Raw genomic sequence first — 27,046 nt, forward strand, 5'->3', positions numbered from 1 at the left:
AGTCAGTTAGAAAATGCTTTTTAACGGCAAGAAAAAGTATGAAACATTTCTTTTAACATATCGTAGACTTGAGGTTTTTTTTATTCTTTGTGAGCTTTTTGTGGTCTTTTTCCTTCTGTTCCCATCAGCAGCCATGTTATCAGTAAGAGCAAATGTCCCAGGTTGATCCACAGAAATAATAATGCATCAATAAAAAAACATTTTGATTGTTAAGACTTTTGTTGCATTTAAACCCCTAAAAAAAACAACTTTGAAAATCCACCAAGCCTCCAAAACGACTTCAAATGTTCAATATGCATGCACACAACGCCAAGTCAACTATAAAAGGGTTCTTTATGCAAGAGTTTCCTCTCTACATGAAGTTTTTCCATGGCTGTGGTGCAGCTCCTGAGTTCCCACCGCGAGTATCTTAATTGGAACAAGCATGTGGTCCAAGTTATCCTTCCTGTGCAGAATGAGCACACACTTAAACAGAAAAGGAGGAAAATGTATCTGCTTTAGAAAAAAGTGTAAAGACACACGTGAGGCCTTCAAATATTCTTTGATTTGATCATTTATACTTTCCAAAATCTTATATTTTACTTGCGTTTCAAAGGTGCCACCTGTGAGTGGATGGGTTTACATACATCCTCTGTATCTGTTGTTCTTTTTGTGATTTAAGGTATAGGAAGAATGTGTTCTTCAGTGGCTCTAACATAGAATTTGTATCTGTTATTTTGTTTGTTGACATCACATTTCTTATAATGTTTGACTAAAACCACCCAGTATGTTCTTGCACAGCCCTTCCCATATATTTACATGTATTTATTTATTTATTTAAGGAAAGGGACAATGCATCTTTTAATAAACATTCAAATGGAAACGTGGATGTAAAGCTCGTGTCAACAAACAACCCCTATAGACGTGCGCCTGTAGAGGGCGCTCTCACAGCTCACCTGACTGCACAAGGTGAAGTGGGACAACAAAGGGATAGCTAGATAGCTAGATAGATAGATAGATAGATGGGTAGATAGATAGATAGATAGATGGATAGATAGATAGATAGATAGATAGATAGATAGATAGATTAAATAGTGTCTCACACACACACACACAGAGGAGAGTAAACGGTGTGTGTGTGTGTGTGTGTGTGTGTGTGTCCGGCAGCTGCAGAAACGCTCCACTCTTCTGTTCACATCAAACAGAGGAAGAGCCATTGGCTCCGAGGAGCTGATGACGGAGGGAGCGCACTGTCTTCTCCAGGAGCGCGCACTCACTCACTCACTCGCTCACACACACACCGGCTGCACGTCCGGTCAGTGTGGGATGATGTACTAAGTGCTTAACTTCTTCTTCCCCGCCTGTAATTAAACATTTTTGGTCCTTTTTGGAGCTGTTGGCTGCAGGAGCGCGCAGATTGACACCCGCCGGAACACACGGGCAGCTCCGTGCAGCGCAGGCAGGTTTCCGTCTCCACAACAAGCGGCGCGAGAGTCGCGATCCAAGTGTTGGTGCACGAAGAGAGAGTGACGCGGACGCGGCTTCTCTCGCTGGGGAACCGGAACACGGAGGAGAACGTCTGCACACCGAACTTGGGATATGGCGCGTGTGAGGACGCTCGAGCTTCTCGTTGGAGTTGTTGTAGTTTTGCAGTGTGTGAGGAACATCCGAGCCGAGATCACAGACACTAACGGTAAGAAGAAGCTGCACCTCGAACCTTCAACCTGAGCTGAGCTTTGTGTGTGTGCTGTAATGATGATTTTCTATAGGAGCCATTAGACAATAGGCTGTCATGACCCATGTTTTTTCGGTCAGGAATCAAACTCTTTTTCCATTAACATATTCTCACTACAATTAAGGGTAAGGAGTTAATTGCTTTGCTCTTTTTTGCTCGTTCATCTCCCTCAGGATGAGACACAATGTGCAGAAAACTACTTCCCAAACTGTCTTTTTGTATGTGTTTGTGTCTTCTGGCTTGTGTTTTCTGTCTGCTACAACCTGCTTCCAGAAAAGTTCAGCAGATCTGGGGATAGAGACCACAGAGGAACCAGTGCAGGTGCAGGGACAGTCCATCATGCTCACGTAGTCCCTCAGGATGTCCCAAGTGGCAACTGGTTGTGATTCAAAAGAATTTGAACTCCCTTTTTGAAACTTTGAGATTTATGATTTGTGGTTTTTGTGACCAGAAATCCACAAGCAATGGAGACCATTAACTCCTCGGGAAGTTTTGGTTTTCCTCCTCCATCTTAATATTTAAAAATAACCCTGTCCACACATGCCAAGTTCTCAAAAACATCTTTGTCCACGTGAAAACGTAAAAAAACCCCACATGATTAAGTGCTGTCAAAATCCTGCCAGTCAACAGGTGGCGACATAGCTGTAACTGCAAAGTCTTGTTAGCCAATCAGAAGACAGACAAACACAACCTATCACTGCTTGTTCCAGTAGGAGAAAAAAGGAGAATTGTTTGTTTGGCGGTTGAGTTGATTTCTTCATGATGAATCAGCAAAGGTCAAGTTGTGGATGATCAGAACTAAACAGGAAGTGGAATCATCGTTTACAAAGGTGGTCCAGACTAAAACAGAGCCCTGAGGTTTTCAAATGTATCTGGAGCAGAATTTAAGCGTTTGTAGGAAGCAGACTTCCATTCAAGCGGACTTGACCCCAGCAGAGTCGCCCTCCAGTGGCTATTCATGATATTGTTACCTGCGGCTTGGCCGCCTGTCAAACCAGAAGTCTACATCCTCTTTTTTATATATGGTCTCCTTAATAATGAGATGTGGTCCACACTGAAGGACAAACAGTACAGTGTGAACAATATCCCTAATGTAAAGCCACAGTGTGTTCACCTCAGGTCACACTTTGATCTCACATCTAGTCCGTTGACATGGACACACACACACACACACACACACACACGCACACACACACACACACGGCAGGCATTTATTGCTGGCAGCTAAATATTCATCTCATATCAGATAGTGTTTGGAGAAGTGTTTTGTCCACTGACAGCAACTGTAAATTAATCCTGTGTGTTTTATGTGCGCGTGTGTGTGTGTCTCTGTGTGTGTGCGTGTATGTGTGTGTGTGTGAGACCACAGGAATGTATAAGGCTCAGTCTGAGAGAGAGAGAGAGAGAGATGCTCTCGGCCGAGTGTGACCGCTTGCACACAGACACACATGCAAACACAAGCACTCAGCACAGTCTTACCCAGTGTTATTTATGAATTACATCGGTCTGCCGGGTTGTGCTGCGCTCTGGCTCATTTGACATCAGCGCTTAGGCAGAAAACAACAGCTTGTTGTCCTTTTGCACAATCTGGAATGTGTGTTTCGCAGTCCAAATGTGCCGGAAAACAGCTCGTTTTCCAGGCTAGAGGGTGAGGAAAACTCAGAAATAGCAACACCTATGAGCAAAAAGAACATTTTCCCTCTGTACTGTAGCTGCTGCTTGTTTGCTCAGTCTCTTGCATGAGCTGCAGTTAAAGTCCACTCCTTCTGTATCTAGGACAGTATTTTTAGTCATCTGGGTGAGGTGCTTCCCTTGTCATATAGAGTGACCTCCACTCTTGTGATGCTTTAAGGAGCACCCCCTGTTCTTTTATAGATTTATTAATAGAGTGCAGGTGGACACCTCCACTGTCTACATATCTCTGTATCACTGGGAGATACAGTACTGCATAACTGTATGATGCTCTACTAAAATAAGCACCCAGGATGTCTCACAGTGTCTCAGCAGTTACAGTAGAGCTGGTGGTAGCATTCATTTCCCCTCCTTGCATTTATGAGTTAGAGGATCTGTGGTGCACATCTGGGCAAAATTACACAGCATCCTGTGAGTGCATAGCTTAGTGCATCCTTTAAGCTCTCCGTCTGTGGCTCTGATGTTCACCCACTGATACATTCAACAGTGGCACAAAACTGAGGCTGATTTCGGGGTTAATTTGCACTCTGGTGTTTCTCTTCTCTGAGGGGAATGGGAGATGTTCACTGGAGTCTGGAGAGTTTCTGAATCAAAGACAGGGGACGTTAGCTGGAACGCATGAGAGCAGCAGCGTGAGAGAGAAAGTCTTGCCTTGTCTAATGATGTGGTCTGGTTTAAAAGCCTGCGCTGAGGGCTGTTAATGTGCTAAGACTGCGGTCGTGTGTGGAATTCCGTTTGTTGTGGATGCTCCGAGTTGTGTTTGCAGACTCGGGGGAGTTGAGGGGGTTAACCAGCACATGGGGCAGCAGCGATATGGACATCTCCAGCTCCAGGGTGCCACTCCTCATCCATCATGCTGCCAGTGGCTGCCTCTGATACACTCTCAGAGGAACATAGGAGTCTGAGCGTCAGAGAAGCATGCAGATTAGAGCTCAAAGATTTTCATATTTATGACTGGAGATGGCTTCCAATAGCTAGACGTGCTTGGGATGTGGTTTCAAATGATACCTGTATTTGCTCAAATGCCAAAAGCAAGCAAAACAAATTCAATCAGTTTAGTCCCATTTCCCCTTCTCTAATTCTCCTCTGACTGAGATTGAAGTCATATTTTCCATGTCCCCAATAAATAGTTTTCATGCACATTTTGATTTGTACTCGCTAACTATACGAAAAAAGATGACAACAACAATTTTTATTTTTTAGCTTGACTGGAGTGGAAAAGCTGACGTGTCAATAAAACCAAAATCTGTCAAAATACAATGGAAACATACAGTAAATCATGAGACACATAAATCCAGGGGCTTAAAGTCTCTTCTCCACTTAAGAAAATGTAGAGTTTTCTACTCTATGTTTTTGAAATTGCTGCTTACGTGGTAAATGCGTAACACAAATGCATGAACAGCTAAGTTGACTATATTGGACAGATTTTGGTATCAGTAGACAATCGATGTTGTGTCATCAATAGTGAAGTCAAGTCATTCCTAGTGCTGTGCACACGTGTCTACCTTAGGTTGAAAGATTGCTGCCCCTGCATTGGCAATGATTACCTTCTCCTCAAAGAAACCTAAATAAAAAAAGAGTCTAAAAACATATGAACGCAGTAAATTGTGTCAGTATCGGCAGAGTTTTAGAGAGGGAAGTAATCATCTGTTGACGATGAAACACGTCCATGCTGGTTAGAGAATCTCAAGTCAGAAAAAAAACGTTTTTTAATGATGTGGCGATCAACTTTTTTTTTCCAGTGATCCTGCCTACTGCAGCTTTAACCTGAGCTCAGCCCTGTCTCTAACCCCCTCTGCTTAACTCTGCTTTGCTTAAACCTAAACTCCACCCGGTTTATTGGAAACACAGATTTCCCGATTTGTTGACTATGGAACGATTCCCAACATAAACCACCTTCCGAGAACTTGCTTCACCCAAATGGGAGGAGCGGTTCAGTCTACTTTAGTGAAGAGATTGTAAGCCTTCTTGGAATCCCCCTGAACCCCCCCCCCGCCCTGCCTTCTCTTTCTGACATTGCACATTTCTGAGCAGACAGAATGAGGTACCCTCTTTATTGGCCATCTGAATGACCTGCTGAAAGAAGCTGCCATGAATAGATGACGGGGGGGGTTGGGGGTGGATTGAGGGGGAGGAGGAGGAGGAGGGTAGGAGACAAGGATGGGTGGCTGTAGCTGGGCGGCGACTGGGATTATTGTGCAGTAAGTTTGGGCCGCACATTGCAGAGGCAGAGAGGCAGGGTCATAGCCCTGCACCAGCATGCAACAGCAGCACCAGGCTCCTGCATTAGTCACGCCTGGCCCTTGTCCCTGAGCTCCCACCCCCTTTTACTTTGAGAAGAAGCTCAGGCTGATGGCATGAGAAGGCTGGAGTTCAATAGGCTCAGAGACAAAGAGCAAAGGGGCCGCTAGTTAATGAAACTCGGTGCAGCTTAAGCTCCTCTTTAGCTTTTGCTCATTGTCTTTCATGTGGTCCAAAAGCTCCTTCACTTCCAGTTGGTGCAGCATCTTTTGAGGTTGCAAAAATCACTTCCTGGATTTTCCTACTCTGTGCGATTTGTTTTCGCAGCAAAATGGTGGACTTTGTTCATCAGGCAAGTTTGAAAAAGTCAATTGCAGCAGAGGTAGTCTTGCCACCAGGAGACGCAAAAATAACTTTTTGAGTAGTAGTAAACATTGTACTGAGGAGCTAATATCTCAAATGCTAGTTTCAGCTCTTCTTCAATAGACCAGGAGTAGTAGTAGTAGTTAGCACTCTTGCCTTTGCAGCAAGAAGACCTGGGTTCCGATCACAACAAGGGCCTTTCTGCATGGAGTTTGCGTGTTCTCCTTGTGTGTGTGCGTGACATTTCTCTGGGTTCCTCCCACAGTCCAAAAACATGCAGATTTGTCAATTAGGCAAATTGAACACTAAATTGCCTGTCGGTGTGAGACTGGTTGTTTGTCTCTATGTGGCCCTGTGATGGACTGGCAACCTGTCCAGGGAATACCTCGCCCTTCACTTAACATCAGCTGGGATTGACACCAGCATTCCCCCCCGTGACCCTCATGTGGAGGACAAAGCGTTAGAAGATGGATGCATGGATGGATGGATGTTCCTGTTTAGAGGAAAACAGTCCATGAAGCATGTCACATATGAGTGAACACCAGTGTGTTTTACAGCGAGACTAGAACCATCCAATATGTGCTTGGTTGGAGGTGTCATCTGTGAATTTATGGTTGCACTGACTTTCATAGCATTGGTCAAATTACGAATCTTGAAGCTGCAAATACAGAGTTTGTTTAGTAACTGGAGGATTATGTCAATGGCAAAACCGTGGATCATGTTCATCAGGCAAGTTTGAAAAGGCCAATTGTAGGAAGCTTGTGATGCTTAAATCAGCCTTGATGTGTAACAATACAGATGTGTACGTTGGCGGTGCAGTGAATCATGACAAGCCCTTTCCATTCATGACAAACATCCCTTTACAAAGCTTCCTGTTGACTGCAGCGTCAATGTCAGGCTGTTATCCGCTCCTCCTGCTCCCTCCGCTGATGGATGCTACCAGAGGAGACGCTAGATCATCAGCTGGAGAGTGACATAAATAAACGGCTTTTTATGTATGGGTGTGTGTGGTTGTCTGAGAGGATAACAAGCCGAGGGAGGAGGCAGAGCAGCCACGCTGAATGACCCCACAGTGCAGGAGAAGATAATTACTGTAGCGTAACAAAAATCATTGTAGCTATCAATGATTTTGAAGCTATAATAGTCCAGGGATTCCATTATGATACAGTTAAGGATAAGGTCTCGCCTACTACATTTGCTTATTTCTTGTTGATCTAATTAGACTTTTGCTAATTTGATTTGTGATTTTGTTGTTGTTTTAGGGCTATGATTATTTATTTATTTTAAATATAGACTAAAAATATGCTATTTTGGGGTAAAAGAAATTGACCTGCTCACAATATCCCTATATATCACGATAGTATGTTACTTACTCCTGAGGAAGTACGACGACATGTCACTAAATCGACACCCCTATGTATAATATCAGTTGATTCTTGCCAGTATACAGTCCTAGTGGTTAGTGGCCCAAACTAAGAGTTACACTACAGATACCGTGCCCTGAGATGATAGCTGTAAACACTGGTGTAAACATTGTGTGTGGTTGCCGCTGCTTCTTCATGCCCTGCCAAAGATGCACTCACAGAAAAAAAACACTTAAAGAAGTGGCTCTGTTTTTGAAGCACTGCAAAGTGTTTACACGCTTTGTTATCGTGGCGGAGAGACGATGGAGCTGGATGTTCCAGGCCTGAGAGTTGATACGGTGCCACCCGCACATGATCCAGTCGTTCCACCCTGCAGCAGGCTTCATATCTCGCTCAGCAGGAGCGGTCGGCTTGGCTTTGTCCCACAAAAACAAGTGTCAGTCATGGAGTTTACAGCGTGCTGCTACATGCCTTCATCTACATGTGCAACTGTGTGTGAAAGTTTTCTCTCCCTCTCATGGTCTGCGTCAGTGTCTGCCTCCAACTGTCTGTGACAATACAGTTGCTTTCCTGCTCGCACTCACACTTTTATTTCTGAATTTTTGACGGCACCGAAATGGAGAGGATGAATGGAGGATCAATGTGTTCGTTAAAGGGCTTTGTTTGAAGCCTGATCTGAAACTGTCAGACCCTGATCTCTGTGGGGAGCTGAAGTCAATGTTTGAGGCATTGTGACTCTGAATTCTTTTTTTTTCTTTTAGAAATAACTGGTTTTGTCTTTGATCCTGTATTTTATTGGTCGGATGTTTAATTAATTTGTTGAATATAATAGTTGTCTCTGTGTTTCTAATTCTATGACATGTATCATGCTGCGTTCTTGACAAGGATTTTAAAATTTTAATTCAATTTTAATATATATATATGTATATGTATACATATATAACAGTATATATTCTCTCACACCTACAGTCAATTTAGAGCCACATATGGTATGGGCTCCTATATTGCATGTTTTTGGACTGTGGGAGGAAGCCAGAGAACCAGAGAAAACCCATGCACACACGGGGAGAACATGCAAACTCCATGCAGGAAGACCCATGTTCCGACCGGGGTCTTCATTCTGCAAAGAAATTTGCAAAGAACGTGCCTGAAATTTGTCTTGCATCTCAGCAGCTTTTACAAACATTACAGTAATGTGTGAATGACCAACTCTGGTCAAACATCCAGACCCCAATCCTACTGCCCAACAGCTGACCGGTCAATTCTGAAAGCTTCAACAATGTAATGCACAAATCCTTATGTTAGTTAAGTGAAAAGCACCTTCATTTATGTAAGTGGGAGCAATTTCATTTTAGCTTCAGTTCAGATTGATGTATTCATTGGTGTGTTTATCATGTTAATAGCATGCTCACCAATTACAGTTTTATTACATGCTTTACAGTTGTTGTTTTTTTTATTGCGGTTCTCTCTAAATTAAACATGCCTGACGTAACATGATTATGCCGTCAGGCCGCTACACTGCACAGTGTTTTGAGCTGTGCCAACTGAACCCTTGCAGACTGTGATGTGTTTTCCTCGTTTTTGAGTCCAACAGTGCTGACTTTGTTACTCTGCCTGGAAAGTGTCTCCACTTCTTTTATCCAGAAGTCTCTTTACCCCACAAACTCATCCTGACAAAGAACAAGTGTGCCCGCGGCAGCCGCTTTTCACGGGCTGACACACACTGAAGGGCCGGGGCATTTTGAGGGTGAAAATGAAAAAAGGTTTCCGGCCACAAGTGTGTTTCTGTGTGGGAAGGCAGAGAATTCATTGTGACTTTGATAACAGCATCAAAGTTGTCTTCACTAATGCATTTACAAAGGTAGATGCAGCTGCATCGGGTGGTGAAAACTGCTCCAAGTTCATGTCATGTGCATTATTCTTGGGTGGGTTGACTGTCTCAACCCTTTTACACCAAAATGTCTGGACTTTTTTGATTATTTTAACCATAAAAGGGCCAGAAGATGTCATGTGAGGAAGTGCTTTTCAATATATGTCAGTTATCATGCTCTGTGTTAAAGGGTTAAAGCTGTAGTGTGTAACTTTTAAATAGAAGCAAGTGACTGTTACTTTCCAACCACTGTCAGAAGAGTTCTCCACCTGACTCAGTATGGTTAGGTTTCAGTCTTGTATCGCCTGGCAAAATTGTTGTGCTGCAACACAGGAAGTGATTTGTGTTGTGTCGACACAGACGGAGGCAACGGCGGCAATGCTCCAGTAAAGCGAGGCGACTGCAGACCAACAGGTTGGCGTATGAGTCAAACGACAAAGAAGTGCCTACAAAATGTTTGTATGTGAGGTGCACCGCTTTAACGCCTTTAAGCGTTTAATGCCACAGAAATCCACCCTGAATCAGATCCGTCAGCGCTTTAGCCTCAGGGCGTTTGGATTTTCTTCGTCACAGTATGTGTGTCAGAGACTGGTCAGCATTGTTCTTTTCCTTGTTCTGGCTAATCCTTTCTTGAATGAGTCATGAAGCTTCATAACAGTTCTTGTAAGGCCTCCCGTTGGATGTGCTCGGCTTTACTGTTCATCACTTGGCCCGACAGGAATCAGAGCTGCCAGGAATGGGAGGATAAATGACTCTTCCCACAAACCGATAGAGGTTTCTGGAGGTCAGAGTCAGATTTTATGCTTGGATCAGTTGTGGAGAAGCTTGTTCTGCTGTCTCCCAGTTGTCCACCCCACTGACTATGAAGCTGTAAACAGGAGGCCAGTTGGCAACACATTTATACTCGCAGTTGCACTCCTACTCATCCCTGTCCTGTTTTGACTTGATCAAACATGCTTGAGCTAAACAAAAAAAAGAAGAAAACCAACAAGTGGTTTTGGTAAAAGAGGTTTCATTGTGCCAGGTGTTCAGGTTTCTGCCACTTTGCCAATGTTTACTGGCTTAAAAGTTTCTCCCAGAGCTCTGCACAGAGCCGGGAACAAAGGCTCGCTTTGAGCCTCTCTGGTGATGAATTGCAAAGAGTAGCTGCCGCCTTTGTATGCCTGCACTGTATTTGAGTCACAGGGAAAGTGAGGAGACTGGTAGCGGTTCCCATGCTCTGCCCAGGTAACAAGACTCTCCCAGGTCTTAATCCAGTGGAATATTGTGTATTGGCTGTGAGACTTAATTGTGTTTTCTTGTACAGGCTGGCAAGAACAAGCGTGCTGAAGTTAGGCGAGGTCCTGGAGTGGGGGGGGGGGGACGACACATGTTATGATCCAGGAGGCAACTGCATATCAATGTAATGGGGCATAATAGATCAAATCTTGTGGTTTGGCTTTGTTTGCAGTACACCGTAAAGTCTACAGATCTTGCTCTGACTACTTAATGTGGCATATATCTATAAAATACTGGTGTTTGCCGTAATTAACTGGGTATAAATAGGTTTTGTATTCATATTTTGTTCCTGTCACTGTAGGAGAAACCATTTGATCACTTTTGCCCACAGTGCATGGCTCTCGATAAAGTCCTGCTCTTACTTATTGTCTCGTCTCCAGACATTAGGCAGTATATGCTCACCTGAATGTCACTGTGTTCCGGCTCCTTCCTTCCTTGTGGAGTACTCGCTCACCTCTCTCTCATGCTTTGCGTAAGAAATATATTCCATTCTACTCTCACCACCTGTAAAATGTCAGATGATGTTCTTCTTTTTGTCAAAAGGAAGTGATTAATACCCACCGTTGTGAAGGGAATTCTCTGTGTTTGTGACAGGTGTTTATACAGTAAGCTCTGTTGTCTGGTGCTGTCGCAATGAGAGCTAACCGTGCGGCAAAGTGTCAGCTGACTCCGATTTAAAGGCCTTTGTCTCCCGTGCCCCACAAATGTGCCCCTCGATGGCAGGTAAATTAGTGTGAGTGGCTTATTTGTGAATATGTTGATCATACCAGTGCACAGAGGCAATTAACACGTCAGTCACTCGCATCAGAGTGGTGGAGTGGGAGTGAAAACAAGCTGCTGCTGAGAACATCGGATACAACTGCTTGTGTTATTATTATTGTGATATAGAAGTGTTGCGGCCCCGTGATTCAAAACAAAACACATGTTTTCTCAAATTCTCAAAAAAACACCATTCAGAACGGACAATAGGGACTCTTTTTTTGGCTTTGAGAATTTTATAGAATACTTTTTTAAATCTTATTGCACTTTCATGTTTTGTAGATATTTTTGTGTTGTTATTGAACCTCTGTTCTGCACTGAATATAGTAAATATGCTGCCTCTAAAGTTCAGGGTGTTCTGCACTCTCCTGTTTTTACTCGTGTGGACTTGTATGTAATATGAGGGATATTTAATGTTGTTGTGTTGATGTCATCCATAAGAATCTGAACTCCTGCTTTGAGGCTTTTCAAGTTTGCATATGAAGGTGAGCAGACAATTGCAGCCAGGCAATCACACTAGTTTCCACTTTATTGTCTATTTCCCCTTAAATGGGAACATTATTTTTTAAAATTGATTTTCATTTTCTTTTGAAGAAGACCTCAAACTATCGATTGAAACCATTTACTCCTCAGGAAAATGTTAACTGATGTGATAAATCAAGTGAGAATTACACTCATTTTCCCATAGACTTCTATTAAAACTTCGATTGAAATAGCCCCCAGAGGCTATTCATTATATCCTTACTTCCTGGTTAACTTCAACTGGGAGACAAGTGTGTCCACTTTTTTATATGAAGTCTACAGAGTTCTGCACTGTCTGTGCTGTGCATGGAGGCCTTTGTCATTGCAAGAGAAGTGTCTCACGTAGAGCAGGTTCAGTTATCGATTAAATGTCTGGCCGGCTTCCCATGTACCTGAACGCGCCTGCTCTCATAGACACTGGAAGCGGCGAAGGTGCCAATGCACCGCGCATCACCACATCTGGAACTCGCCGGCTTTCCACGTTTATCTTAGTCGTAAATTAAAGGCTGCTGGGTTTGTCAGATGACATCCGTGATGCAATCCTGTTCACCCTCTGTTTTGCTTTCAGCCTGATGAAATGAAAGAGCCGCTTCATAGATCATATTGAATGGGGGGTCGAATTCTTCTCCCCCCCCCCAAAAAGAAAAGAAATACTGGATATGCTCTAAAAAATCCAATCCATCAACGAGGAGTAAAAATTGAAAATGTGGCAGGATGAATATAAATGATATATTTGATGTCCTTTTCCTGCAGCGAGCCTAGCCCCATGTGGCTGGACGACACGCTGCTTTTTAAGACACCTTTCAGAAACCCGGTCCTTCAATTAACTATCATTTCCTGTCTGCTACAAATCCTGATGTCTGTGACACGTCGTGATTTGAATTACATGCTAATTTGAAAGGTCATTCAATATGCTGGTATTTGATTTGGCCGGCGCAGAGCTGCTGCGTTCACATTTGCTGCATATTTTTTGGGATGCACCGCATGTGCACTCGAGTGGGAAATGATCGCTTTCTTAACTGAACACAACAAAAGCAGTGGAACATCATCCAAGAAGCATGCATATATGGGGATGGAAATGAGTTAAAAGTGGGGAAAAGCCAGTATTGTCTTGAAAGTACAGTGAATTTTACCCCCGCTCCAGGGTTTGTAGCAGATGTAGAACCACATGCAGAGATTCTGTGGGATGTTTTATTTCCTCTGTGGTTTCAGAGGATGAGCTCACATCAAATCATCAGATCTTAAGATGAGGGGAAAATACTGCATTTTATTGTTTGCTCATCATCATCATCCCTGCAAGCAATTAGCAGATGAAGTGGAGGGTTTATTGAAAGGTCAGCGCCAGTACTGGCTCTGAACACTGACTGTGTTCATGAGTGCACACGCATGATTTTGCATTTGTGTGCGTGTGTGTTATTGAATCGTCAATACATTGATCGTGTATTATGTGTTCATTTGGGATAAAGTTGAAGTTGCCATGGTTTGGGAATCTATTCAAACAGGTGAACTGTATGACCTCCATCCTTCTTTATTGTTGTGAAAAGTTCTGAAAGTTTAAAGTAGTGACTGACGAGTCTGACTGTACCTGGCTGCACTCAGGATCCCCCGCTGCTCATTTCCCATTTCCCCCTCCTAACGTGCCCACGTCACGTGTGATTCGCGACTGAGCTCTAATGATCATCGTCCTGCTGCCGGCGCTGCTCCGTGTTGGCCCAGACTGACCCAGAACAAATGACTGAGGATGTGTTTTTAATTTAAACTGGAGGTCACGCTAATCTGCAGCTGTGAACAGAAGCCAGTCTGCTCGGGGTGGTGGAGGAGGAAAAAAAGATCCTCTGTGCTTTATCTTGTCTTCTGCCCTATATCTGCTTCTGCCGTACAGTTTCCTGTTTCTCATTTTCCCCCACACACTGTTCTGTTTTCTCATTTCTGTTCCTTCCTCAGTGTTCAATACATGTGAAAATAAACAGTCTCGAGCTGTTTCTTCCATTCTGAGTGAAGATGTGTCGCCGGTCTTTTACCTGCTCAAGCTGACGAACAGTGAAGAAATCAATACCACACTGAACACGTGTGCCTGGAGAAAAGGATAGGAATCAATACACTAAAATCACTAAAGAGTCGCCTTGACACCAACGTCGCAGCAAAACAGAATGGCAAGTTTATAACTTGTGGAAGTGGAAAATAGTAGATTTATAAAATAGTAGAAGTTCTGCACAAGCTCATATTCAAATAAATTTACTGTGACCGATAGTCGCCCCGTAACAACCCACACTTTTCTAGAAGGACTTTGCACAACAACAATAATAATAATAATAAAAATAATACACTTTATTTGTATAGCACCTTTCATACAAAGGGTTGCAGCTCAAAATTAAAAATGAGGAATTAAAATTTTAAAAGCAAACACAACAATAAAACACAACACAGGGTGGAATGAAAAGGAAAAGTCAAAAGTCAAAAAGTGAAAAAACCCAACTTGTTTTAACTTTGAAATAAAACAAAAGATGCAAATAAAACAGCAAAATACAACACAGGGTGGAATAAAGCAGGAAAAGGCTCGAGTCAAGAGGTTAAAAACCCTGTTACAAATAAAACACAGCACAGGGTGGAATGAAAAGGAGCTCGCTGAAGGCTAGAGTAAAAAGATAAGTCTTCTTTTTCTAGTGAGCTGATATCTAAGAGTAGTTTGTTCCAAAGTTTAGGAGCATAAGTAACAAAGGTGACATCCCCAATATATATTTATAGTTTATAGATTAAAGCTTTCCTTCTTTTTTTTTAACTCAGAGCAACAGTTTGGCTCTCACACTGTAATCAATAATCACAATAATAAATACAGGAAAAGTACAGCAATGAATAAACTGCAGCACTTAGCTGACACTTTTCCCCCACAGTGATTTAGATAATGCAGACATTTAGAGAAAAGCCAGAAATAAGGCGACCACCCTTATTTGCATTCAAAGCCAGTAAAATGCTGAATTGCATTTTTGTTAAAAAACAATCAATAGCTCTTTAAAATAAAAGGTGATTTCCACGTAAAAAGAGCCAAATCTTTGGTCACAGTGAAGTGAATTCAGTTCTAAAGGTGTTAGTAGTTGAGTTAGATGATCCAGGCTTAGAGTTATTTGATATCTAGTCCCCATCCATCCAGCAGTTGTCCAGTGATACGGGACAATAAGTAGACATTAACACTGCACTGAGTGCAGTTTAACTCGTGTTTGCGAGACATTGTCTGACACTGACTTCATTAAAGTGAGAGAGCTGCGTGTTGTTGCACAGGCTGGAACAAGGTTCAGAGTCTGACTCACCCCGCATGAGGTTGAGCTGAAGACTTTGTGCAGACAGGTCAAGAACTGTCTCGAAACTCTTGCCACACTTTGGGAAGCTCCGTGTCGTCTGGATTTATTTGGATTTAACATCCAATATAGTGGGAATTGCTGTAACCAAGGATAAAGTCTTCTATGCTCAACTTATGTGCATGTTGTGTGAGTAACAACATTAGATTGTGATAGCATGTCCCGCTTCTGGATGCCAAAATCCATGTCTGTCTGGGAGCGAGGGAGTCAAATATACAGTATTGACACTGTGGCCAAATATAGTATTTCCTGAACAAATATCCTCATTAATAGGCAAATATAAACAATTGCATGCAGACACAGGTTTCAAACCAATGTTTGAAGGGGCACATAAACTTTATATACACTATATTTCAGACTTACAAGCTGCAACAGAGACTTTTTAGTCAAAGCTGGTGACGTAGTCCCACTGGAGACAAATAGATTTGAGAGAAAAACATATTTTTGAAGACTCTCTCATCCGGATCTTGCTTCACATGAATGCAAATGAGTTGTTTGACCCAGGAGTGGATGCCCCGTTTCTGTTTCTAAGATGTCCCGTGTAATTGCGTTGCCTGGAACGTTAATGGGACAGCTTAAAAGCTTCACAATGTTTGGAGTGTTGAATCAAAATTCTGACAAATAGAGAAGAAACATTTCTGGGAGGGAAGAAAAGAAATGCAGTAAACCAGCAGTGCCTTCACCGAGGTGTTGTCTACCTTTATGCGGCAGCAGTGACCGGAGGCGTCTGTGTTGAGGTTGTCACTCCCATCCTCAATAACGTGAAATCACATGACTTAAAGCCTGTCCCACACGAGAGGATAATTGGACAGATTTCGGTCCCGATCTGGTCCTTCCCGGGTTTGGCCAAATTATCCTGTAGTGTCAGCGGGTTAACAGACACGATTTTAACACCAGTGGGCACATCAGAGTCTTCCTGATCATCAAATCATAACATGTTTGATATTGACGCGTTTGGGGCGTGATCACCAATTGAGTTGAGCAGGAAACAGATGTCACATACTTTGGTTTAGAGCTGTAACTTGCACAAGCCAAGTTGATTCCGTCTTCTGTGCACAAAACGTCGCGCACGCGCACACACACACAACAGCAATTAAATGACGCCGCCGGCAGTCTGTTTATATTCTGAAGTCGCGTTAAATGGCGGGAGTTTCTGTGAGATACCAAATCTCCTCCATGAAATCGCTTGATTAAACGCCAAGTGTGTGGTCCTGCGTCTCGACGGGATCGTCTCGTCTGTGCGTTCTCAGGATTAAAACGTTGCGAATCGGTTACAGAGTTCCTCGAGTCTGTGGTCGCCCACGATTGGAAAATCCTCGTGCGTGGGGGTGGGGGAGGCAGGCTTAACTGAATCTGGTTGTCAAACTTGCTTAAGGATTTGTAGACGTTTGTCTAATAGGACAAAATAATGAAGTTAAGGCGGGGGTTTCCACTTCAAATGTCAAAAACACTTGTTTTGCCCATTACTCAGCATCATAACTCAAAAACAACAGGGGAGATTGGGACCATATTTCTTATAACTTGACTGGTTGGTGGAGGCACAAGACCGCACGGCGGTAATTCTGTTTTCCTCACGGCATTTACAAGGGAAGACGTTCAAAACATAACAGGAAGAAATCTTCGCTTTCAGCAGAATGTCAGTGACTCAGAAATGCTGAGGGGTGTTGTTTTTTAAATTGGTAAAGATCGATGGAGAATCTTCCCCTGTCTGTCTGTCTCTCCCTCTGCATATGTTTGGAAAACCTGCTGAACAAGGAAATGTCTCTGTGTTATTACAAGAAATTAGTAGACTCGTCAAAAATCAACTGTCATCCCCTGAGTCAGTTCCACTCCAAACTCTAATGGGTTCTACTTCGTCTAATGCCCCGGCTTTTCATGCAAACCACAGGTTTCTGAGTAATCCTTAAAACAGTCAAGCAGACATCATTAATTCCATTTCTTATTTTAAGTGTCTTGTATCCAACAAAATGAAATAGCCACCAGTTCAAATGTTGGCTGGTGCTGCCTTTATCCATCAATACAGCAGTTAAACACGAGTTAGTAGGTGACAGTTACAGCACAGGTTTGTTTGTCAGCTGCCTCTGACTCAGACACTTGGAAGCTAAAGAAGCAAGAACTAAAAACATGTTTTGCCATTTGAGTAAAAAAAAAAAAAAAAACAGCCTTGTGGTTTCAGATGTGAAACTGCAGTAACTGCTCTGTTTGTTTGTCCACTTGCTGTTAGAGGACACAATGTTATCGCCTTTTCGCTTCTGAGCAGTCGGCGGTGGAATGTAGGAGTTTGGTTCGCTCTCCTCTGACTCCTCCGATCCAAACATCTGCCTCCAATCACCTTATTAAACATCTGGCACTTTTATACTTTACTATAAACCACAATGATGAGCTGAGAAACAGGGTCGGACTCTTAAAACGGGACCTGAAATGTGAGTCATCCCTGCAGTGTTTTGCTGGTGCAAATGGAGGAGAAGTTTGTTTTGCATTCTTCGCTGTTGTGTCTTCACGCTGGAGCCCCTCGGGTCGCGTTGCTGTCTAACATACAGTATTTGCTGGCAGGTAAATCACTGACATAGGGGATTTTGGTGCGTTAGCCCCCGGGGGGGGGGGTTTTTTGGGTCTTGTGGCAGATTTGCAGTGACAGGCTCCTGTCTAGACATGACAGGCAACACATCCAAGTTGTTATGAGGCGACTATCACACGGACAGGAAGGTAATGAAAGCGCCCGTCACCATGACACCGCAGCTGTCCCGCTCAGTGCCAGTGCTGAAGGGGATCACGGCGTGATTGACGATGATAATTTGACCCCCCCCCGTCTGTCAGGATGTCTGTCTTTATGGACTGGCATCACGACACGGAACCTGATCGTACTGGCGGTAATTGTACAAATTGTAGCAGTAATTAATCTGTCAAATAGTGTGTGTTTATGACACTGGGTGCATTTCTTTGAGGATTCGGTCGCTGTAAAATCATCATAAGACTTTCTGGAAAATTCATCAGATGCTGCGGCACATTTTGCACTTTCTGGTGGACAAAACATCATTTTCCGTAAGCTGTTTCAGTTCCCATTTCTGCTGGGTAAAAAGTCCAGGGATTTAAAGGAATGGATGGAAACGACAGATGAGAAACGCACATGGGACCTCACATCTGTGCTGAAGAGGGGGGGAAAAAACAAGTTTGGCCTTGGAAAGAGAGGACAATGAAAGGAGGAGGACGTGGAGAGAGTTTGGAGTGGGAATATCGACTGCAAGCTGTGAAGAGAAGGAGATCAACATCTGATGTCAAGGACCGTGGGGGTCAAACAGCTGGACATCAGCTGCCTTCAGCCACCAAGTAGATTCCCAGCCTGGGTTTCAGCAGCAGACGGGGGTGGGTTTTGTGAGCAATGAAGGTCCAGACGCAGCACAGCGACTTCTATGATATCACCTCTTCATGGCGGTGATATTTAAAAGGTCGTCTGGTGGGAACGTATGGACTCTAAATATATAGCATTACAGAAACAGTACAGTGCAAGTTTCTCTCCGAAAGGCCAAAGTCCAAACTCCAGCAGCGAGAAGATTCCTATCATGTGCTTGTTAGCGCTGCTTTTCATGCGTCAGCAATGTTCCCTCACCTCCTTGACTTTGACGCTGTTTTCCCTCTTTCATGACACTTATTTTCACAACACGTTCACGTGCATTTTAAGAAAATGGATCCGTTACATTACGCAGCTTTGGAAAGAGCAGACTTTGTTTCTGTGTTCTTTAAAAGCTGCTATTCTCTCCTTTCTTTCCAGCAGATGTGATGGTTTTTTTTTGTTATTCACATCTCAGACCACTCTCTGAGCTCTGGAAAGGTTCAGCTGTGCAGACAAATAGGTTGTCGAAAGGGTGGCATGGAGACTGAATAGAAGAAGTCTGGGTGGAGCCGAGCTGGAGTGTCTTTGAAGAAAATGTCCTTCCAGCAAATAAAACTGCCGGTCTGTCCAGAGAAGTGGGGAAATTAAACCATTTTTCATTCGGGTCAGACGTTTCAGGATTCGTCAGACTTTCTGTGATTATGACTGAATGTCGGGTTGGTGGTGGTCAGGACTGGTTCCTCATATCAAGAGAGTTGTAGGTTTGAGTGTTCTAGTTTTACTTGTATTTGCCTGTAGATGTTTTGTACATTAGAGTTAGTTTAATTTGAGACTCTGAATAGCACATACAGTATGTCAGAATGTGAGTGTTAATGGTTGTTTCTCAGTGTTTGCCCTGTGACAGGGTGAACCCGCCTCTCACTCACTGCTGGAATTACTGTAATTCCAGCTCTCTGGTGACCTCTCAGAAGCTAAACACCAGAAATTGGCCCGTGCCCTTCACAACAGTGTTGTCTGATGTGCAACCACTGCCAACATTGTCTTACAGTGTGTTTGCTGCAAGGATGGATAGAATAAAAATGGTCAATGGATTTGCCTCAACATACGTTTTTGTGTGAAATATCTAAACAGCAATATGATGTTTTTGTGCAGCAGTGGTCTCAAACAAAATAGTTATTTCTGTCTTTTTTTATTATTATTATTTACAGAATAATTTTGCATGTTAAATATGTTTTTTTTTTATTGTGAACCAATTATTGTTTCACATCAAGAACACTTGTGAAATATCGTTATTGCAATATCATGATGGGATATCAGAGTTTTTCCTAAACTTTGTTTTCCCTTGACCGGCCCCTCTCCTGACCAGACAAGACGCTCAATTGGCCCCCAGGTCATTTGACTTTGAGATCCCTGTTTTACAGACATGGATTTCACTTGAGAACTTGTCTCAGATACTAAAAAAGTTGTTGCGCTTACGTGCTAAACACACAAACCCGCCCGCTTGAAATAATAGTTTTTCTTATCTCTTTCATGTAAGCTGCAGCCTCTTCCACAGTGCACAGTGCTTGACTGTGTTGACGGTGCGTGTCGTAAATTATGTGGACGGCCTTTACATGAGTGTTGTCTGTCTGCCAACTCCCAGTAAAATGATCCATGTGTGGGTTTTGTGCTTATAACGGCGTGTGTCAAGTGAAATTAAGGTAGGAGACAAAGAGCAGATCGTCTGAATGTGTTTCAGGGCGACGTCAAGGTCATTTCCTGATGTGATTCTATAGGTGTGTGTCTGGGGGCGGTGACCCAGTTCCCCCGGCTCACAGGGTCATAAACACAGCACAGCAGACTGATTAGAGGGAACAACGGCCCAACACACGACCATACAGTCTATAGACTTTGTAAAGGAGCCAGTGGCGTCATTATGAAGTTTTACGCCATGCTAGTCACGTGCTGCTGAGGGCAAGGTACCTGCACCTGATGGTGTTGTTGACACTTACAATGGATGCAGGGAAATGACTCTGTCTAACCTCTGTGTCTCTACATTTCCTCTGAGGGTTTGTTAGATTTGCTTTGCCTTTGAGTTTGATGAAATCTGTAACAGATAAAGTGGCGTTCACCAGAGGTTTACTCCTCAGGAACTGGCACACCCCGACTCTAAAATACTATTTCTTTGCAATGTTGCATTTTCTGATCAATAGTTTTTAATCATCGCGTGAGAGAAATCAATCAGAGAAAGGTAATATCATTTTACTGTCCGCCAAATATTATTACTACATTTGGTCAAGGCCCAAAGAAAAGTCTTGTTGATCTGTTGTCCCAGTGCCAGCCGGTGTAATGGCATGTTAATGTTGTAATTATTTTCCTTGTCAAACAAACGTTGTCATCTCTTCCCAAGGCCAGAATGAGCCATTTCAGAAAGATGGTTACATTTGCTGCACTAATGGCCATCATTACCTCCCACTTATCACTGTGGATGTGATAGATACGACCAACTGCTGCATCAGACCTCCACAGTACTGCAGTACTCCACCTTTCAAGCAAATCAAGTTCAAACAACTACAACGTGATGTGCGATTGCATCCCTCCCACACAGACACACACATAAACGTGACTTTATTTACCATTACCCCCCCATCATGTCTCTGATGCCTAACAACCAGACTAACCCAAGAGTCCATAGATAAGTTTGTAACTGTGCCATCTATGGTGTAGAACCCTAAATACTCCCACGCGCCGCTTTTCCGAGGCCTTGGGGTCGTGACTATCTGTTCTCAGGAAGATGGTTTAGCTTGTGTCCTTCATTTTCTCAACATTACAACGTAGCATCATTGTCTTCATTTCCCTTTAAAGTCAAACTGATTCAAATGTTGGGGGGAAACGTGACTACTATTGCCTCAGCAGTCTGTGACTGAAGAGAAAGGTGGTGTGAAGTCAAAGCTGCGACAGTGACTCAGCTTGGCCTTCCCTCCTGTGCTTTGTCTCTGAATGGTCCCCATCTGCTGTTTTCCTCCTTCATCGCAACCAAACATTGGCACATTAAACTCAGGCCTCTTTCTTTCTTTTCACACCTTTGTTGACACATTCTCATCATCCCACAACCGCTAAAGCAGAATGCAAGATTGGTTTCTCACCTGTTCCCGAATTGAGCATTTCATGTGATGCGTTAAGGGAGTTTTCATGATTTATTCATGAGTTTTAAGCCCCGGGGATTTGTCTATAAGCCTTTGCCTCAGAGTTTGTCTTCTGTGGAGCAACTAAACCTCATGAGAAGAGCTCCCACTTCTAGATGTTTGGAGGATAAAACCAAGAAGGCTCTGCCGGTGCTGCAGATGCTTTAAGTTTGATCAATGCAGCTCAAAGAGGCAGAACCTGGGCCCCACTGCAGATGGCAGGCTGCCCAGAGGAATGGCATGGGGAGAGAGGAGGGGGTTGAAGAATACTTGTCACACATGAAAGTCCTAAAACAGAGAGATTTTCAAAGCCAGACATGGTTTGGAGCTTAATTCTGCCATAAAATGCCCAGATTGGGCAACTTCACTGCAAATTTCCTAACATGCACAACTGCAGTTTCTTCAATGTCAAATTTATCATCTGAAACTGCTCAGATAGAACTTTATAACTTTGATTTTAGAAGGTTAAGTGTCAACTTGTCTTTGGAGTCAGATTAGAGCGTGTCTAAAGTAAATTATTATATTATTTCCCCTCTAAATATTGTCATAATTTACATATTTGACATCATGTTCTATTGAAGACCTGAAACTAGTGATTGAGAGCGTTAACTCTTCAGGAGAACGTTTGCCGACTTTGTAAATCAAGTGAGAATTGGTAGAAGCTCATTTTCCCATAGATTTCTATCCAAACAAAGTTCTCTCTGGTAACTGGAACTGTTGTCCTACCCCCCATTTCACATTTTAAATTGGAAGGCAACGTTCATTTTCATATATTGTGGTCTGTGCCTGGCTTTGAATACCTTTTAAAATAAGTTCATAGGTTCAGGAGTGCTGCATGTTTACAAAGTTGAACTTTTCATGCAACAGGAGAAGCTCCATGGTTTGTCTTGGCCGATCTGTGTCCTCCTTTTTGTAATTACCTCCTCTCCTTCGATGTTAGCTTGTCTTGTCTATCATGTAAATCTATTCCTGCGCTGGATGTATCTGTATCTGTATTGTACAGGTGTGAGACAGAGACTCCCTTTCTGAATCGGAGCCAAGAAACAATGGCAGTGTTAGTGTAGTTCCCTCCCGGGACAATTATGACAATTTGTCCTGACAGTTTTTTATTTGAGATGGCAGAGGTGCATTTTTCACTCTCCACAAAATAACAACTCGCGCTCCTCTTTGCTCCATCTTCACCTCAGGAGAAACAGGAGAAGGATATTCCAGGACATTTGCATTGTCAGAGAGCACTGAACTGTCTGTTTCTATTAAAGACTCAGCGCAGCCATGCTTTGCTGTTTAAGACAAATGGTGCCATCAGTACTGACATGCACAATTTCTCCCGTGTCCTCCACAGGGGTCAGAACTATGTCTGAACTAGATCTATTGGCTTATTTATGAGAGAAACTGATGGTGCACAGACAGACAGACGCAGAACATTGAAATCTACGTGTCAGCACACGCATCGGTCTGACGAGGCAGCGTCTTCTTGCTGCGGAGGGAGGTGATGGACATGAGCTGCTGTCCGGTTTGAGCCTGCAGGTGTGAAGACAAGTAGCAGCAGGTAATGCCACGTCACCTGGGACTGGGAAAAAACACGAGTCATCAATGTTGTTTGTCTAAGCGGACGCTGTGAGGGAGGACTTTCAATTAGAAAAAAAAAGAAAGTATTTTTTTATTCTATCAAGTGTGATGATTAAGTCTTTAAAAAGTCTGGAGATTGACAGCATCTTGAGCAGCAGCTACTGTATGTTACACACTGTTTAGAGTGCACATACTGGTGGGTGATGATTTTGCAGCTATTTATTAGTTCTTCTTCTTGGTGGTAATTTCAGTAGTTAATAGTATAGTTTGTTTATGAAAGCTTTTTTGATATGTTTTTGATAATATTGCTAGTTTTTTTAATAGTTTATCTTTATTGCAATGTTTGGGTTAGACGCACTATTGGACACTCATAAGTATAAAGGCAGGAAGCTGCTAGGAGACTTGAGTGCACCTTGGTGGCAGACAAATGTTTTTTTTTACCAGAGCAGAAGATACAATGGATTTATTTGTTTGCTTTATTGGACTAAATAAACCATCAAAACCTCAATAACCCAGCACAGACATTCAGTTTTCTTTTGCCTGAGTACACTACCTAGTGCGCTAGTAGTGGTTTGATTTAGTGAAGTTTAAGATTCATTTTATATGTCGCTCCTCTCTCTTACTGTAGTGGCCGGTAAATACAGGATGAGTCGCAAATGCTGCGACCAAAGCAAACAAAAGAGTCGTCTTCCAGACTGAACTATCGATAATGATTCATTTACTGTGTGACAAGAAGGAGAAAAACAAATGAGGAAAACCTGAGCAGGAAGTGAAGGGGAAGGGAGGTGATTAATCAGACACCTGTGAGGTAGAAAAAAAAAGAGAGAAAGTAACAAAAGAAGCTTGAAGGAGGACTGAAATGCTGTAGGAAGTAAGAATGGAACAATTAGGGAAAACGTTTGATTCAGTTTTTTGGACTAACTGCAAAGTAAAGTGACCAAGTTGTGGCAGCCAGGAATATTTGCACTGTGTGGGAAATAAGACACAGAAGCAATCAGATGATTCCTGTCATAACTGAAGCAGGTTCTGCTGTGACCCATCTGGATTTATTTGCTGAGTTCAGTTGGAGGACGCACAAATAACAGATACTGTAAGTCACTTTATTTTTTTCTGGCTTCTCCTGGCCTGTGGCCAAAGTCTTATGAGAAATATAATAATATTTTTAATAATAATATTAATATATGTAAAAATAATACCATGTATTGTTTTGCCACACACATTGTTAAATATTAATGGCTGGAATATACACAGACGTGTATATATTTGTGTTTGCTGTCAATCTCAGTTGCATCTTGTACTTGTCGGCTCTCCCACAGCAGCATGTTGGCCTCCTCCTCCTCCTCCTCCTCTTCCTCCTCCTCCTCCTTCCTACATCTCCATCCTCATTAGCAGCTTTCACCTCCTGACCCTCTCTTGTTGCATAGGCTGCCACGGCAGAAGGTAAGCTGGGAATCTGTGTGTATGAAACCTGTATGTTTCCAGGCTCAGTCGCTCGAGATCAGAGGTGTTTGATTCTCCGTGGGCTGAGCCTCCACACTATACTATATATACTTTATCCCCTATATATACGTGATGTGGAGAATCCATGAAATATGACTTAACCAATTTCAATAGGATATGTCCAAAGTAAATGTAGCAGGAAGAAAATTCATCTATTCCCAATACATGTTGTTAAATAATCCACTTGAAGATCAGTTGATCAGCTGTAGACATTGACAGCCACACTATATGTATGAATTTATTCAGCTCACTGGGCCAAACCGATTTCAATAAACACTGATTTCTCAGCTATTTCCTGTCGTTAGCGTTCAGATTTCATGTTCAGTATTTCCCTCTTTCTTTCTTTTCCCTTCCACCTGCACTCGCGTTGCTCTGCAGCTACAGACCATGCAGCTGTTCACCACACCTGTCAAGGGATTGTAACTGGGAGTGATGAACCACCATTCCACCATTCCACCATTCCATTTCCACTCAAGTGACCTTACTAATAAACTCTTTCCCCACGTTACGGTGCGATCTGTCTGCCTCTGCTTTCCAACTTTATTTCCGTCTTTGCCTGTGAGCGAATTATAATAAAATCCGCCGAAATTTTAATGAGATAGTTAGCCATCTCATCACTGCGACGGCAATGTGAAAATTACACTGAAGATAATTATTCCTGGAAAGAATCGTCTCTGACTTACCCACTGCGCAGAGAAGTTAAAAAGCCAAATGGTTCCTGAGATTGTGCAGGTGTGCAGAACATTTAGCACTCACCAGTGTCATTTCTGTTGCCGTTCCAATTACCGGGTTGAATGCAAGGGCAGAAGAAAAGGGGGGAAAAAAAACCAGATGAATTGCATATTTAATTCAGCAGTCATGTTTTTGACAAGTGGGAAAAACTGTTATTTTCTCTCGTCGCTTCAATCTGTATAATTTAAAAACTCCCACAGGAAGTAAAAAAAGAAATCCTGTTATTCCATTGACAATGAAAATGTTTTCATTTTTATATTGAATGGAAGTTTAACAAGATACTTTCCTACATGCACAATTCCCTCCGTAATGGGATTTTTTTTGGGAGGGAATCAACCATCTGTTCAGCGACTCGCTGCTCTGTTGGTCTCATTTTCTGCACAGCAAAACTCCCGGTGAGGTCGGGGGGGTTATGGTGTTGTAAACAATATTTAATATTGATTTCCTGTGAGTGGCTAGTCTGTACCGCCCAATGGGAAGAGGTTGAAGCAATTATGGACTCGGTGTGGCTGCGAGGCGGCTCACAGTTTGTCGACAGATATATGAAATGTGTTGGAATGGCTTTGGCAGTTATAGGCCTGGCGAATGGTCGTCTCTATCAGTTTGTCTCTATTTCTCTCTGCTGTGTGTGTCCAGCAGAAGAATAGAGTGTAATGTGTGTCTGTGGGATGCCAGTGCTGCTGTTTGTTGGTATATTGAGTCTTTTTGTTAATGGGGGGCTCGTGGGTGTGAACGCTTGGAGGCAAAAGGTTTGGGGATTTGGGTTTTGAAGGAGCTTCTTATGCCTTTTCCCACATTTTATGGCAGTCATTAGGAATCTGGATTATACGTTTACATCTGCTCACTGGGACTTTCTCCAAATCTCCGAGAGAGGAGCATGTGTAGAGCATTTATTTTTATTTACAAGGCATGAATCACTCACATGTTAAGCATTTATGGCTTGAGCAAATTGGCTACGGGATTTCATAAGTGGATATAATGGCTGCTCATAGTGCGGCTCTATTGACAAACGTGCACTTTGACGACCACAGTACGTGTTGTTGGTCAAATTTGTCACGTGGGATCAGACTGCGCTCGGGAAGGAGGAGGCAAAATACAGTCACTGACAAAATGTGGGATGATTAATGACGGCAATTAGAAACGTACTTAGAAATAATAGTGAATTCTGCTACAATAACGGAGAGTTTTGTCAATATTTCTGATAGATTTCGATCAGGAAGTCTTATCATGTGACTCCTTGGACAGCTGACTCTTGTATTCGAACTGTGGGAGATGGCAGGGTCCACTTGGCAAAATGTTGAACCTGTCTGTGCCTGTTTACAAACGTTCAACTTTGAGAACACGTGAATGTGGGGAGGTTTGGCAGCGAGGAGGAGGAGGAAGGGGGAGGGGCTGAGAGGCTTTGAAGCTGATGGATGAACACGGTGGATGAGGACGGGCTCAAGGGCCTTGTTTGGCCTCGCCTGAAGCCCTCGACCTGAAGGAAAGTGCAAGAAACATGGTTAATGCACTCACACTGACGCCCAGTCAATCAATCTCCTCTTGCAGCACACGTGACATCACACACACACATATACACAATTCTCTCTACACA

The 27,046-nt window shown here is 43.0% G+C and overlaps 1 protein-coding gene across 3 annotated transcripts in view; it reads left to right on the plus strand.

Annotated features, from left to right (window-relative positions):
• The first annotated feature begins 1,140 nt into the window (after positions 1 to 1,140).
• plxdc2b (plexin domain containing 2b) overlaps positions 1,141 to 27,046 on the plus strand; it is an 85,169-nt gene continuing 59,263 nt past the window's right edge. The window contains exons 1-2 of one of the 3 annotated variants that reach the window (XM_044030957.1): positions 1,613 to 1,672; positions 22,994 to 23,200. Coding sequence is in view for 1 of the 3 variants with exons in the window: in XM_044030948.1 (XP_043886883.1) it covers positions 1,579 to 1,672 (94 nt within the window). In the remaining 2 variants the exon portion in view is untranslated. Of the gene's footprint in view, positions 1,673 to 22,993; positions 23,201 to 24,602; positions 24,661 to 27,046 lie in introns of those variants that run through there. The other 2 variants (XM_044030948.1, XM_044030965.1) reach the window with 2 other exon arrangements.

Source organism: Solea senegalensis, linkage group LG1 (genome assembly GCF_019176455.1).
Source record: "Solea senegalensis isolate Sse05_10M linkage group LG1, IFAPA_SoseM_1, whole genome shotgun sequence".
Classification (NCBI taxonomy): domain Eukaryota; kingdom Metazoa; phylum Chordata; class Actinopteri; order Pleuronectiformes; family Soleidae; genus Solea; species Solea senegalensis.